The following is a 15,176-nucleotide window of genomic DNA, read 5'->3' as shown; positions in this document are numbered from 1 at the left end:
TCCTGTTGATAGGATTAATCGCCGTCAGAGGCCCTGTTTGGTTTCACGGAGGTCAGAACCAGTGCTTTCACTGATGATAGGAAAGTAAGTGAATGCAGTAGTTGCTCCTTAGCATCAATACTAATGACTAAAACCTAAACAACTCCTTTGAAACCAGTGGCCTGCTGTGTTTTACCTAACCCATTCATTTGAGGGTTTTCATTGAATAGAGGGGATTTTCACCCAGCTCTTCCCCTCACTGTATGCCAAATTATCTCCATTCTGCATAAAACATCAACACTGAATATTGAACTGAACATTTTGGATCATATAGTTTATGATTACCTAACTGAAATTCATACAGATAATAAAAGGGCACTTTATACCCTGCTAACTGCTGCAATTAATTACAAAGCTATAATCAGTAACTTGCAATCTCTTGCAATCAGGGATTGAAGAAGAGAGGTACAATTCATTATCAAATCTTCGTCTGCTGCTACTTGTTACATCATTGTCTTATTCCATATAAAAAAATAAAATTGAACTGAAATGTTTGACTTATGAGGTCGAAGTCAGTGGCCATTTACAACATGTCTTATTTAACATAGTAATATACTTTGACAATTCATGTTACAGTGCTGAGAATGTCAAATACATAATAGATCTTTGTTACACATTCCATTTTGTAGCTTAAAGCAACATAGTCAAATAAAACCTGATTATTATAATAAGCTTGTTAGAAAATATGTATTGAATTTCTAATTGCAAATGTGAACTACAGATGTGGCATTTGTTAATCTATACATGTATAAAATTCAACAATTACTAATTACAATGAAACAGTTTTTCTTTTGAATTGCAAACACCTAGTGACTAACTCTAAAATGGAACTTTCTGAAGTCTTTAATCTGCGTAATCACTTCAGTATCTATCCAAACATTTTTTATATACTGTTGACTAAACAAGAATGACTATTTAAAAAAAAGTCCTACTGAGAATTTCAAAAAATCTTAACATCATAGCTAGAGTGATCTCTTGTCATCTAAACTACTAACAAATGATTTTCGTAATATTTGCACTAATCCATTTTTGTACAGTACATAAAATACGGTACATTGGTGTGTTGTGCAATTTAATTACTTAATTGGTGATATATTTTAATACAGCAGAATGTTTCGCAGGTGTGGCAATCACCTGATGTGTGATTTTTTTTTGTTGAAATATTCAAACCACTGATGAAGTGACTGCAGGGTTGCAGGAACTTGTGTAATATGATAGTGAGACATAAGACTGTTCAATCCATTGTACATTTATTAACTTTCTGCCCACGATTAAGTTATGAATGGTTTTTCAAGGGAAAATAACTACAAGCCTGAGGATAATTGCTTGGAGAGAAGAATTTCAATATTGTTTGAATGGCCATTAGTTGGATATTGTTTGCATCATTTCTGGACAAAATTTTAAAAAAATGCTTTGACATTGCTTTTAATAAACATGGACATCATATTATGTAATGTATGTAGTATTATTTTGTAATTAAAAATATAAGTGCAGCTAAGATTCCAAGATGAGTGGATTTAACCTGAAATGAAAGGGATATTTTGTGCAATTTTGTTTTATGAACTTTATTACTCACACCTTTTCCAATTTGGTTAAAGCAAGTAACGTTGACTATAAATCCTTGAACATTGATGGTATTGCTGTAGGAAATACTTCCTGTGTTTATACAATCCTTTCTTTTACAATTAATTTGAAGACACTTGTACTTAAGTTCCATATAAAGTCAGGAAGGAAATTGTAACTTCTGCCCTCTAACATGGAAAGATGGAAGGAAGGTAATAAATTGGAAGGTGAGTATTAAGGCTGTAGATATTAAAGATAATTTTGACTGCAGATGATAGTCTCTAAAAGTGGTTTTCTGGATGATTACTACTGTATATTAATAGCGTGTATGTGCGTATGTATGTGTATAAGGATTTTCTGGAAGCATTAGCTAAAAATCAGTGTGTTACTTCAAAATATACACTAAACTGTTTTCAAAGAACAAATGTTACATTAACTTGATTGCAAATGGATTTCATTAATGACATTGTTTTTAGATGAAATCTGAGAATTTCAATTTAAGGTTCAAAGAAATAGATGATAAAAATCAAGTGAATAGAGTTACATGCACAAAAATGATTGTACCTGGTAAAATTTAATGGCCATTGGTTAGTCTGGTGTAACTTATGCTATAAGTATAATACAGTGCCTAAGCTTTCTAAGCTTTTTGCATAGTACTTTAGTAACTTTATATATTGCACTCTACTGCTGCAAATAAAAACAAATTTCATGACATATATGAGTGATGAATTACCTAATTCTGATATGGGTCTCCATTGTGGATTGAGAGTGGGAAGGGGACAGGGAGAGAGGAATCATGGTTGGGAAAAGGGAGAGGGAAGGGAGTGGAAACACCAGAGAGGCATTCTGTAATGATCAATAAACCAATTGTTTGGTATTAAATGACCTTGGTTGGTGTCTCAGGGCTGGGTATGTCTACATCCGTGAACCGCCCATACCCCAGCACTCCATCTCTGCCACATGTCCCAAAACCCACAATGGTGAATGTTGATTGCCATTCCAATTTTCACTATGACATTAAAAAGTTCAAGTTTTAAAAGTTGTAAGCCACTGATTTTTAAGTTTAAAAAATCTGGTCAAAAAGGCGGCATAATTGGCTATGTATCTTTTCTAGATGGTTAGTAATTCACACTTGTGGGAGTTTCTTTCTCTTCTACCAACATTAGATAAGTAAGTCTATATTTTTTTTTTCAAAATTAAGAAACAGGAGCAGGAAAAAGGCTGCCTTCCAGGTCTGCTCTGCATAATATCTTGGCAGATCTTCTATATAATTATACCTTGCCTACTTTTTTCAATGTTCCTTGCTTTCCCCCAACAAGATGCAGATGAACTACTTTCCTTTCTCGTGGAGCAAATTGTAAGTTAGAAGGAGAAAAAGCACTTGCATTGTCAATCATTTTTGTAATAATTTGTTTTTATTTGCTGCAACTCTGGCTCAGAATAGCCAATTGTCCCTGAAGTGAAGAGATAATTGAGGCAGTTATAAACAATTAGGAGGTGAAGGGGGATCAATATGAGTGATGGGGGTCTATGGTATTGGAAAGGGGGCAAAATGGGAAGATGGGTGGTGGATCAGAAGGGGGAGTGGCGGAAGAGGAGGTGAGGATTCCCTGATTGAAAAATTCAATAGCATTGGGTTAACTATTGAGGCAATTGAATGGTCCTGGCTTCACAAGGGCTAGGCTGACAGATTTAATCCCTAAAGGACTTCAGTGATCTGGATGTCCTTCACCATTCCTCTTTCATTACCACTTACCAACCCTTTTTTCCCTTCTTCAACTTCTTTACATTCCCAAGAATTTATGGGCCGTACATTTTTTTTGCACGTGCGTTAGAAACAGTCCATAATCTTTTTGTGTTTTGTAATTAATACAAACTATTTTAATATTTATGCAGTTACTATAGTACTTGTGTGACAAATCTCCAGAATTAGCAGCCTTCCCTTTTTAGGGAGTTTTTAGGAGAGCTGCACTTATACATTTGGTACCCCTCACAACTCTAGCTTGGCTGACTATATTTTCTGCTAGAATTGTTTGACATGCGGCATACATAATATGGACTGGAACATGAATTTCAGGAGTAGTTTTTTGCAGGGTTGTGCTTTTATTCAAGGTACACCTTAGAAGCTAATCTTAATGTCATATTACAAATATTTTCATGATTTATATTTTAAATAAAACAATAGTCTCTTTGATTAAGAAATAATCTTGAGTTTTAATACTTGTTGGAAAAAGTTGCTTTGTTAACTAATATTTAATTAGTTTGCATTTTAAAAGGATAGAATACCAGCAATATCTATGAATATGGGTTTCTCTGAATTCTGACTCTTAAAGTGAGCTTAAGGTAAAGGAACCCATGAGAGACAGTGATCATAATATGATAAATTCACCATGCCATTTGAGAGTGAGAAGCTAAAATCAGATGTATCAATATTATAGTGGAGTAAAGGACATTACAAAGATATGAGAGAGGAGCTGACCAAAGTTGGCTGGAAGGGCACACGAGCAGGGATGACAGCAGTGCAGCAATGGCTGGAGTTTTTGGGAGCAATTCAGAAGGCGCAGGATAGATTTATCACAATGGGGCAGCTGTGGCTGTTAAGGGAAGTCAAAGCCAACATGAAAGCAGAAGAAAGGACATAAATGGTGCAAAAATTGAAGGGAAGTTAGAGGATTGGGTAACCTTTCTAAACTAACAGAACGCAAAAAAAAAAGCCATGGGGGATGGGGGGGGGGGGCGACATGAAATATGAAGGTAAGCTAGCCAACAATATTAAAGCGGATACCAATAGTCTTTTTCCTCAGATATATAAAGGGTAAAAGAGAGGCGAGAGGACCTGTGGGAAAATGACACTGGAGAGGTAGTAACGTAGGACAAGGAAATGATGAATGAACTGCATAAGTATCTTGCATCAGTCTTCTCTGTGGAAGACACTAGCAGTATGCCAGATGTTCTAGAGTGACAGGGGACAAAAGTCTGTGCAGCTGCTATTACTAGGGTGAAGATGCTTGGGAAGCTGAAAAGTCTGAAGGTAGATAAGTCACCTCAACCAAATGTACTACACCCCAGGGTTCTGAAGAAGGTTGCTGAAGAGATTGTGGAGCAATTAGTAGTGATATTTCAAGAATCAATTGATCCTGGAATGGTTCTGGAGGACAGGAACATTGCAAATCTCACTCCACCGTTCAAGAAGGGAGGAAAGCAAAGAAAAGAAATTATAGGTCAGTTAGCCTGAACTCAGTGGTTCGGAAGATGTTGGAGTCAATTATTATGGATATAGTTTTGGGATACTTGAAGGTGCATGGTAAAATAGGCTAAGTCAGTATGGTTTTCTCAAGTGAAAATCTTGCTTGATGAATCTGTTAGAATATAAATTCTTCTCGGGCTTCCAGCCAGGTACAGATAACAATTTTAACCGATGTTTCGATGACAAACTCTGCCAGCTTCATCAGGAATGATGTCTAGTCCAGTGGTATATATACTCCCATTGTCCATCCATGAGGAAATAAGACAATTATGTGCAACATTCCTCCTGAATGGCTACTCGAGCCCTTAAAAGGGCTGATGGATAAAACAAGAAACAGAACAACAAGGAGGAACACACATCAAAGTTGCTGGTGAACACAGCAGGCCAGGCAGCATCTCTAGGAAGAGGTACAGTCGACATTTCAGGCCGAGCCCTTTCGTCAGGACTAACTGAAGGAAGAGCTAGTAAGAGATTTGAAAGTGGGCAGGGAAGGGGGAGATCCAAAATGATAGGAGAAGACAGGAGGGGGAGGGATGGAGCCAAGAGCTGGACAGGTGATTGGCAAAAGGGATATGAGAGGATCATGGGACAGGAGGCCCAGGGTTTTCCCCCCCTCCCCCTTTTCCTTCTCCCAGTATTAATAAAGAAGAAGATGCTCCTGTATTCTTGGATTCTATAACGGATTTTCCTCGAAAAAACGGAAAAGAATCTTCCAACAAGTTCCAACAACTTAGATCTGAATTTAAACTAATGGATGCAAAATTGGATTTTATTTCAAAAAGACCTTAACTGAGCATGGTAAATGAATTGAAGAGAATGAAGAAACTCTAACGGTTTTGGATGCAAAAATGGATGATTTGCAAAAACTCCGTGAGAAGCAATCTAAATCTAATGAGAAATTAAGACAGATTATCAATTTAGAAAACAGAAGTAGAAGAAATAACCTCCAAATTCTGGGTCTTGAAGAGTTAATGGAAGGTGATCAGCCTATTGAATACTTTGTAAGCACTCTCGTACAATTATTTCCTAAAATCTTACCGTCTGCACCTATGATCGATCAAGCTTATAGATCGCCAGTGCCCAGACCACCTCCAGGAGCCAAACCCAGATCAGTTATAATTTGTTTTCATGAATTACAAACAAAGGAACGTTTAATTCGTGAATCTCATCGAAGAGGAATGATTGATTACAAGGGTCAGAAGATCAGGTTTGTCAAAGATTTTTCACCCGAGGTCATGAATGAGCATGCTAAATCCAAAGCGGTAATGTCGGAACTTTCTAACAAAGGTTTAAAGCCATCTCTTTGTTATCCTGCTCATCTTAGAATCACTCCGCAAGATGGTTCTAAAGAATGGTTTCGCTCGAGTGTGGAAGCCCAGGATTTCTTAAAAACAATGGATTGACTGTTTAGTATATTGCTATATGAATAATTGCTGTATGAAGGTGAACCTTCGCAACTAAACTTCCTAATGATTTAAATGTTTTACTTAGAGAATGAGATTTTAATTAGTTAATACCGAGTGTGATTATATGTTATGAATTTTGATAAGTTTTTTTTATTATTTTATACACTTTTTTGATGTTGTTTTAATCAATATGGCTTAGTTTGGGTATTTTTTGTTCTATTGTTTTGAAACCGTAATAATTAATCTGTTTGTGTTCTTGTTATGAGGGTTAAGTTTTTTTTGGCCGTTATTTAGTCTAGCTTGGAGTACAGTTGTCCTTGGAATTAATTAGGAGTCAAATTCAGCAGGTTGTTTTGGGAGGGTGATGTCATTAGCTGTAGCTTCCAGCCTTCTTTTGGCTGGCCTTCTGACTTTGGGAGGGGGAGGGGGAGGTGTCTCTTTCTGGGAGCTGTCTTGGGAAGTTAGCCAAATCTGTTGCTTGGTTACCCTATTTCAAGGCTTATTGTTTGGTTTTAATGTTTATTTTTCTGGTTATTACTTTAATTTCTCTATTAAATAGTATTAATAATGGGTCATATTATTAACTTACTCAGTCTTAATGTGAAAGGATTAAATCACCCTGTGAAACGGAATAAGATTTTTGCCTATATTAAAAAACTTCAGGCCCCAATTATTTTTTTTACAAGAAACACACGTATGTAATTGTGACAACTTACGTCTTTTCAGTAGATGGAATGGACAAGACTTTTGCTCCTCGTTTCAGTCTAAGTCTAGGGGAGTTTCGATCTTTATGGATAATACAGTTCCCTTTGTCCAACATAAAGTAGTGTCTGATACTAGTGGGTATTTTGTCATAATGTCAGGGAAATTAGATGATAAATGAGTGGTATTTGTCAATCTGTATGCTCCAAATACAGATGATGCAGGATTTTTTGAGCTTTTTTTTCGTTTCTGCCAGATTTGAGCCTTTACTCATTGGTGGTGGGAGGAGATCTTAATTGCTGGTTAGATCCAGTTTTAAATAGGTCATCCTTTAAAACAGAGACTCTTAATAAATCAGCTTTGTTTATTCAATCTTTTTTAATGAAATGTGGTATTGTTGATGTATGGTGTTTCTTATATCCACTAGATAGGGAGCATTCGTTTTATCCTCACATCTATCATATGTATTCCAGGATTGATTCCTTTTTTTTTTGATAGTTAAATGATTCCTTTAGTTCGATCCTGTGAATATAAAGAAATTGCTGTTTCAGATCATGCTCCGGTGCTTTTATCTTTAAATCTCCCTGGTCTTCCTCAAATAAACAGATCTTAGCATTTTAATTTAACTTTGCTATCTGATAAAGATTTGTTACAATTTCTGGAGAGACAAATTATTCTTTTTTTTTTGAAGAGAATACTTTGGAAGAGACTTCTAGTCTTATTATATGGGATGCTTTCAAGGCTTTTATTAGAGGTCAAATTATTTCCTATACTGCAAGTGTCAAGAAAAAAGTTAATAAAGAGAGAATTGAGTTTGCTAATCAGTTAAAACAATTAGACCAAAAATATGCCTTGGCCCCTGATCCTGCTTTAGATAAAAGGCATGTTGAAATTCAAACTAAATATGATCTTCTTTTAACATTTCCAATTGAAACTCAACTTTTAAAAGATAAAAGTCAATTTTATATTCACGGATACAAAACAGGTAAATTATTGGCTAACCAATTAAAAACCTTTATAGCTAAACGGCAAATTAAAGAAATTTGTAAAGCCAATGGTGATAGGACAACCGACCATTTAGAAATAAACAATATTTTAAAAGAATTTTATTCTAAACTTTATAGTTTTGACCTTCCCAAAGATAACACTGTAATGAATAAATTTTTAGACCAATTAAACATTCCTACTCTTTCTGTTGATAACCGAAAACAGTTGGATCAACCTGTTTCGTTTGAGGAAATTGCCGAGGCTGTATGTTCCTTGCACTCGGGGAAGGCTCCGGGTCTTGATGTATTTTCTGCAGAATTTTATAAGGCTTTTCCCTCACTGCTTATACCTCATTTATGTGCAGTTTTTTTCAGACTCCTTTAAGTTGTGTAGGTTGCCACAATCTTTTTATGAAGCTTCTATTTCGCTTATTCTTAAAAAAAAATAAGAACCCAACCGTATGTTCTTCATACAGACCAATCTCGTTACTTAATGTTGATACTAAAATCCTACCTAAAGTTCTGGCCCATAGAATTGAAAATATTTTACCATCTATCATTTCTGATGAGCAGACAGGATTTATTAAAAATTGATATTCCCACTCTAATATTCGTCGTTTATTAAACGTTGTTTATTCCCCTTCTAAGGAGATATTGGAATGTGTGATTTCTTTGGATGCTGAGAAGGCTTTTGATCAGGTTGAATGGAATTTTGATCAGGTTGAATGGAATTATTTATTTAAAACTTTAGAAAACTTTAATTTCATGCCCGATTTTATTCGATGGATTAAATTACTTTATCTATCTCCTTCTGCTAGGGTTCTTACTAATTTTCAGTATTCCAAACCTATTAAACTTCAACGTAGAGCTAGACAAGGTTCTCCCCTGAGCCCTTTGCTGTTTGACTTGGTTTTAGAACCCTTAGCCATTGCTTTTTGAGAATCTAATGATATTACTGGTATTCTAAGGGGAGGGACTGTTCATTAAGTTTCGCTTTATGCTGATGACCTATTGCTTTTTATTTCTAATGTTGAGACTTCATTACCTGCTGTGCTTTCTCTACTTCCTTGTTTTAGCCAGTTTTCAGAATACAATCTGAATTTACATAAGAGTGAACTTTTTCCTCTGAATAATTTGTTATCAATTAATACTAACCTTCATTTTAAAATTGTAAGAAATCAATTTACCTATTTGGGTGTAACAATTACCAAGAATTATAAATACCTATTTAATGAAAATTTTCTTACCTTACTGAATTTTGTAAAAAGGACACTATCAAACTGGTCGCCTTTTACATTATCCTTGATTGGCGGAATTAACTCTATTAAAATGAATATTTTACCTAAATTTATATACCTTTTTCAGGCATTACCCGTTTTTATTCTAAATTTTTTTTTGATTCTCTTGATTCTATTATATCATCTTATATATGGAAAAATAAACATTCTCGACTAAAAGTTCATCTTCAAAAATCTAAGAAGAATGGTGGTTTAGCTTTACCAAATTTTAGGTTTTATTATTGGGCAGTCAACATACAAAATCTTACATTTTGAACATATTATATTAACTGTGAGGACTGTCCGATATGGGTTTCTTTAGAAGCTAACTCTGTTAGTAAATTTTCTATTATTTCTCTTCTCGGATCCTCACCTCCTTTATCCTTTAGTAAACTAACAGAAAATTTGGCAGTTAAACATACTTTGAGGATCTGAGTACAATTTAGGAAATTCATTGGTGTATTGAGATTTTCTTTGTCTCGTCCCATTTGTTCTAACTATTTTTTTAAATCTTCGATGACCAATTCAGTTTTTGAAGAATGGGTTAGATTAGGTATTAAGTGCTTCCAGGATTTGTTTGTTGGAGGAAGTCTTCTTTCGTTTGAGCAAATGTCAGCTAAATATAGTTTACCCAAATCTCACTTTTTTCGTTATTTGCAAATTAGAGACTTCCTGCGTTCTCAAATATATACATTTTCTATAAGTTCTGATAAGGACTTATTAGATGTAATTTTTAATTTGAAACCTTTTTATAATGGTTCAATATCCAATATTTATGATATGTTGCTAGGAATGAGAAATGTTCCTATAGACAAAATTAAAAATCTTTGGGAACAAGAATTACAGACTTCAATCTGAGGAAACTTGGAATGAAGTTTTTAAATTGGTTAACAGTTCATCATTATGTGCCTGTCATTCCCTTTTACAATTTAAAGTGGTTCATAGGGCTCACATATCTAAAGATAAGCTTTCTCGTTTTTATTCGGATATATCTCCTTTCTGTGATAGATGTAATACTGGAGAAGCTTCATTAATTCACGTTTTGAAAATGTCCGAGCATTGAAAGATACTGGAAGGAAATATTCCAAACTTTCTTGGTACTTTTCAAGGTTAATTTTAAGCCTAACCCTTTGACTGCATTATTTGGTATTGTTGGAAGAAGAGACTTTATTTTGGAGACACCTGATTTGCATATTTTGGCTTTTATCTCTCTTATAACTAGGAGAGTGCTCTTGCTTAAATGGAAGGATGTCTTTCCGCCTACTCATGCTCAATGGTTACGTGATGTTATGTTATGCTTAAATTTAGAGAAGATCCGTTGTTCAGTTTTTGAATCTAGCCAAGACTTTTATACATTGTGGGGACCATTTTTGAGTTATTTTCAAAACCTTTGACTTGTTGTAAAAGTACAGGTGGTGGCTAATAATATATTTTATTATATAATAATCTTTTTTTCCCCTTTTTTCTTGCTTTTCCTAACAGCTCTGACTTTGATAGTAGGTTTAGATTTTTTTTCTGTATAACAAAATTATTATATTTCAATATGATGATTTAATTTAATTTTTATGAATACAGGGTTTTGTGATTGCAAATGTATTTTTAATATTTGGTACTACTTTATTCCTTTCTTTTGACTTGTATATCTTCTTGTACTCTGTATTCTATGCAGAAACTAATAAAAATATTGAAAGAGAAAACTAGAGAAAAATAATTTTAACAAAGACGAAGGTCTTGTTCTAAGTAAGAACTGGAATTTGCTGGTAAACGAAGTGTGACAATGGAACCCTGATTTGATGAGGACTAACCAATCAGGAAGGATAGATGACAGAGGTGTATATACTGCCAGACTAGACATGCCTAGGCATCATCCCTGGTGAAGATGGCAGAGTTTGTCATCGAAACGTTGGTTAAAATTGATACCTGAACCCAGCTGGAAGCCCGAGATGATTTTGTTCATCATATACGCTGGGAAAGCACTAATCCTTTTTCAAATCTGATGGAATTCTTTGAAGAAATGAGAAGCAAGATGGACAAGGAACAACTGGTGAATGTTCTGAATCCGGATTGTCAGAGGGCCTTGACAGGGTGCAGCTGATGAGGTTGCTCGACAAGATAAGAGCACATGGAATTACTGGAAAGATACTAGCATGTATAGAGCATTGGCTGATTGGCAGGAGGCCAACAGTGTGCATAAAGGGAACCTGTTTTGATTGGCTGCCTGTGACTATTGGTGTTCTGCAGAGGTTGGTGTTGGGACAGCTTCTTTTCAGGTTGTATGTCAATAATTTGGATGATGGAATTGATAGCTCTGTGGCCAAGTTTGCAGACAATACAAAGATAGGTGGAGGGACAGGTAGTGTTGAGGAAGCAGGGAGACAGGTTAGGAGAATGGGAAAGAAGTGGCAAATGGAATATAGTGTTGGGAAGTGTATGGTCATGCACTTTGGTAGAAGGAATAAAAGCATAAACTATTTTTAAATGGGGTGTGTATAAGGCAGAGGCTCTTGATTAGTCAGGGCATGAAAGGTTACAGGGAGAAGGCAGGAGAATGGAGTTGAGAGGGAAATGAATCAGCCATGATGAAATAACAGTAGAATTGATGGGCTGAATGGCCTAATTCTGCTCCTACATCTTATGGGGTCAAAGTGGGTAAAGGACCAGAAGTTATTGGGTTTCCAGCCTTGAACTTACTGAAACCATAATAACCATTACTCAAAGTCGCAGCACCTCTCCTGGCCCCGGCTATGTTTAGAATAATGTTTTTGGGATCACATTCTTTTTCATTGGAGTCATCCCACATACTCATGGTGCTGCTGATTATCAATGTCCAGAGTAAGACTGAAAGATGCCTCAATAGTATCTATAACAAAGCAAAGATACAACGTGTTATGTATCAGTTAGAGAATTGTTGTCCTAGAACTTTAAGATAATGTAGTTCCAACTTTCAACTTCTTACCTATTCTGGGCATGTCTAAAATTATCTGGCTGAGTGGATGGCTTTTTTTGGCAAGCCTTTTGAAGATAATGAAGGTGTTAAAACACAAAGTGCAGTAATTCATTTAAGATTTGCTGTTAATGACGCAAGCACTTCTGTTGTGGAAAGCTGATATCTACACACACAAATGACAAATGCAGTTAATTGTAATAAAGGGTATTTTGAAGCACAGTTTTTATTCTGCATAGAAGGCGACTGCCACACACTGTTAGGAGAATAACAAAATTAAGTGCTCCCAAATTGAGACATGCATTTCTTTGAGAATATGTCAGTCTTTGTGGTATTATACCGAAAATCAAGGATGTCCCAGGTACCTTGATTGTGATGTGAAGCTGAAGACGCAATCAGAAGGAAAACATTTTTAAAAGAACATTTGTATTGCACATAACTTACACAGGGCTTTAGTAGGGTAGTCTATATTCATTTATATGCTACTGAGAAGCATTATTCCACCCTTTTTCATTAAAGCCTATCAATGTTAGTATAAGCTCAAGCAATTCTGCAGATGCTGAAAATCCATAGTAACAAACACAAAATGTTGGAGGAACTCAGCAGGCCAGGTAGCATTCGGGCCAAGACCATTTATCAAGACTTGGTGTTAATATGTTAGATATTAATTACAAAGCTTATCCAGAAAATTGAAGTAAATGTTCTTAATCCGTTTACTTATACAACTGAAACCCTATTGCTCTATTATTAAAAGCAAAATAATGATCTATAGCTCCAAATTTCTGTCATGATTTATTCCATCATCTTATTTATGTCATATCATTCACCCCTCCAAAACAAGAATTTGAATGCTTTATTTTAAAAAGAGCAGCAACAGTTGTTTCTCATTACCAGATGATTTGAAGATTCTTCAGGCTTTATTTTGTGTATTTTGGGTGAGAAGTAAAGTTTTAAAGGAGAATAAAGTTGAAACCCAGGAGATTATGTGCCATTTGTGGGTATATGATACTAAAGAAAAAGAGAAATCCATTGGCATGACAGCCATAACTATAACAAAAATATTCAATGAATTATTACAAAGCTAAAAGCTTAGTTATATTTTTAGTGGTTCTATAGTTCTAATGGTGTGGTTTTAGGCATATCATTGAGGTTAATATCTCTGTTATCGTTCGTAACAAATCAAATTCACTGTCTTGCTTATAAAAGTACCCAAAGAGAAATGTGTGTTATGTTGTGGTTTCCTTAATGATGTAACATTAAAACTCTAATAACCTGTCATAGATGGGATTTTGGTGGTATAGGACTGGAATATTTTGCTGTCTGTTGAATGTTATTCCTCATTAATACCCCAACAAATGTTTAATTAAGTGCAAGAAATGAGTAAGAGCAAGCAGTACTTCATATGAGAGATACTGAACCACCAGGATCTCCAAATTGTCAAATAATATACTATTGGAGTTTTATTGTACTGTTCTGATCGGGTTCTTGAAGGTTGTTGATTCTTAGAAAAGCACATTGTGAGTGGAAACATGAAATACTAAGACAAGTTCAAGGTTGTTCATTTTTAATGTCAAGTGTTTTTAATGCTGTTTTCACTTCAGTGGTTGAATATCTATTTAAGCTTTCAAAGTGGCTATATTAATGGTGCTAGGTATAGTGGTGACTTTACAATTCCAGAAATTCATGTATCTACAAAATTTCTCCAGTTAAAATCCAATAAGAAAACTTGTCAGTCACTCTGGCAGGTCCACAGAATCCCTCAGACGAACTCATTTGAAACTTACGACACTTGCTCAGGTGCCAAGTGACTGTATATATTTATAACTTACCTAACATTGTTTCATGAAGAAATAAAAATGTTTAAAATTAACAATTGTTCTATGATAATATCCTTATGCACTTTCACTGTATTTAATAAATAAAATCTACTGTATTTTCATAATTATTACTCATAATTTATTCATATTTTGCAGTCATGGAGATGACCTAATAGTGACTCCCTTTGCACAGGTAAGTTACTTCACCATTCCCATATCATAGTTTCAAGTTACTGAGCTGATTCACTTTACAAGACTGAATTGTGCAATGAAAGAGAAAATACCTTTTAGTGCATGTCATCCACTTTCCACATTCATTTCATGTTACAGGATTAGAGACATCATTTGGGGCTTCAGTTTATTATGCAAATGTTTACTACATGACAGCTAATTATTTGTGGGGTTAAAGAATCAAATTTTTATGATTTTGTCAGCTTTTGCAAGTTACATTTTATAGTTATTATTCCGTTAGTGTTATTGTCGATTGCATGCGCCTAAGTAGACAAGAATAACTGAAGCAACGCACAAAGCACTGGAAGAACTCAGCAAGGGCAGGATGCACCCATGAAGGAGAACAGAGTCGGCATATTGAGCCGAAACCCGTCATCTCAACTGAAAGCTAGAGGAGGAGAGCCAGTATAAAAAGGTGGAGGGCAAGGATGAAGATTGCAGGTGGATCGAGGTGAAGGGGGCATATCAGTGGATGTGGGAAGGGGAGAGAGTGAGAACAGTGTCAAAAGTGAGAAAGGGTTGAAGTTGATGGAATCTGATAGCAGAGGATGGAAAAGCATAGGATAAAGGGAGAGAGATGAGGAGGGAACTGGTGGGAGAAATGTGAGGGTGGTGAGCAGTGTGGGGGCGAGAAAAGAGATGGGGGGGGAGATGAGTTTAATTAAGTTTAAAACAATTTAATTTTAAAATATTCTTGTATCCCCAAAAGTGACTGAAGAATTGAATACAAATTCAGATGGGGAGTAGGGGTTACAATTGTATTATGGTGAAGGAATTGTAATAGTACAGGAGATTAGATGCACAACAATTTGTTTGAATGAACTCCAAGGTGACAGAAATCAGCAAGATTCATTTCTATTCACTTTCTGGAAGCCACTAGATGGGGATAAAGATTTTCTTCTGACTAATGACGATTAAGTTAATATAGTTTATTTTAGCTAATTTATTTAGCATCCATCTGTAG

General features: G+C 35.2%; 1 protein-coding gene across 5 annotated transcripts in view; it reads left to right on the top strand.

The window, feature by feature from the left end:
- pde4d (phosphodiesterase 4D, cAMP-specific) overlaps positions 1-15,176 on the top strand; it is a 1,076,746-nt gene that overhangs the window by 921,469 nt on the left and 140,101 nt on the right. For all 5 annotated transcript variants that reach the window (XM_072252564.1, XM_072252563.1, XM_072252567.1 and 2 more), the window contains one exon: positions 14,138-14,174. In XM_072252564.1, coding sequence (XP_072108665.1) covers positions 14,138-14,174 — 37 coding nt within the window. The remainder of the gene's footprint in view (positions 1-14,137; positions 14,175-15,176) is intronic.

The sequence above is a fragment of the Mobula birostris genome, chromosome 3 (assembly GCF_030028105.1).
Source record: "Mobula birostris isolate sMobBir1 chromosome 3, sMobBir1.hap1, whole genome shotgun sequence".
Classification (NCBI taxonomy): Eukaryota; Metazoa; Chordata; class Chondrichthyes; order Myliobatiformes; family Myliobatidae; genus Mobula; species Mobula birostris.
This window is presented reverse-complemented; position numbering and strand designations above follow the sequence as displayed.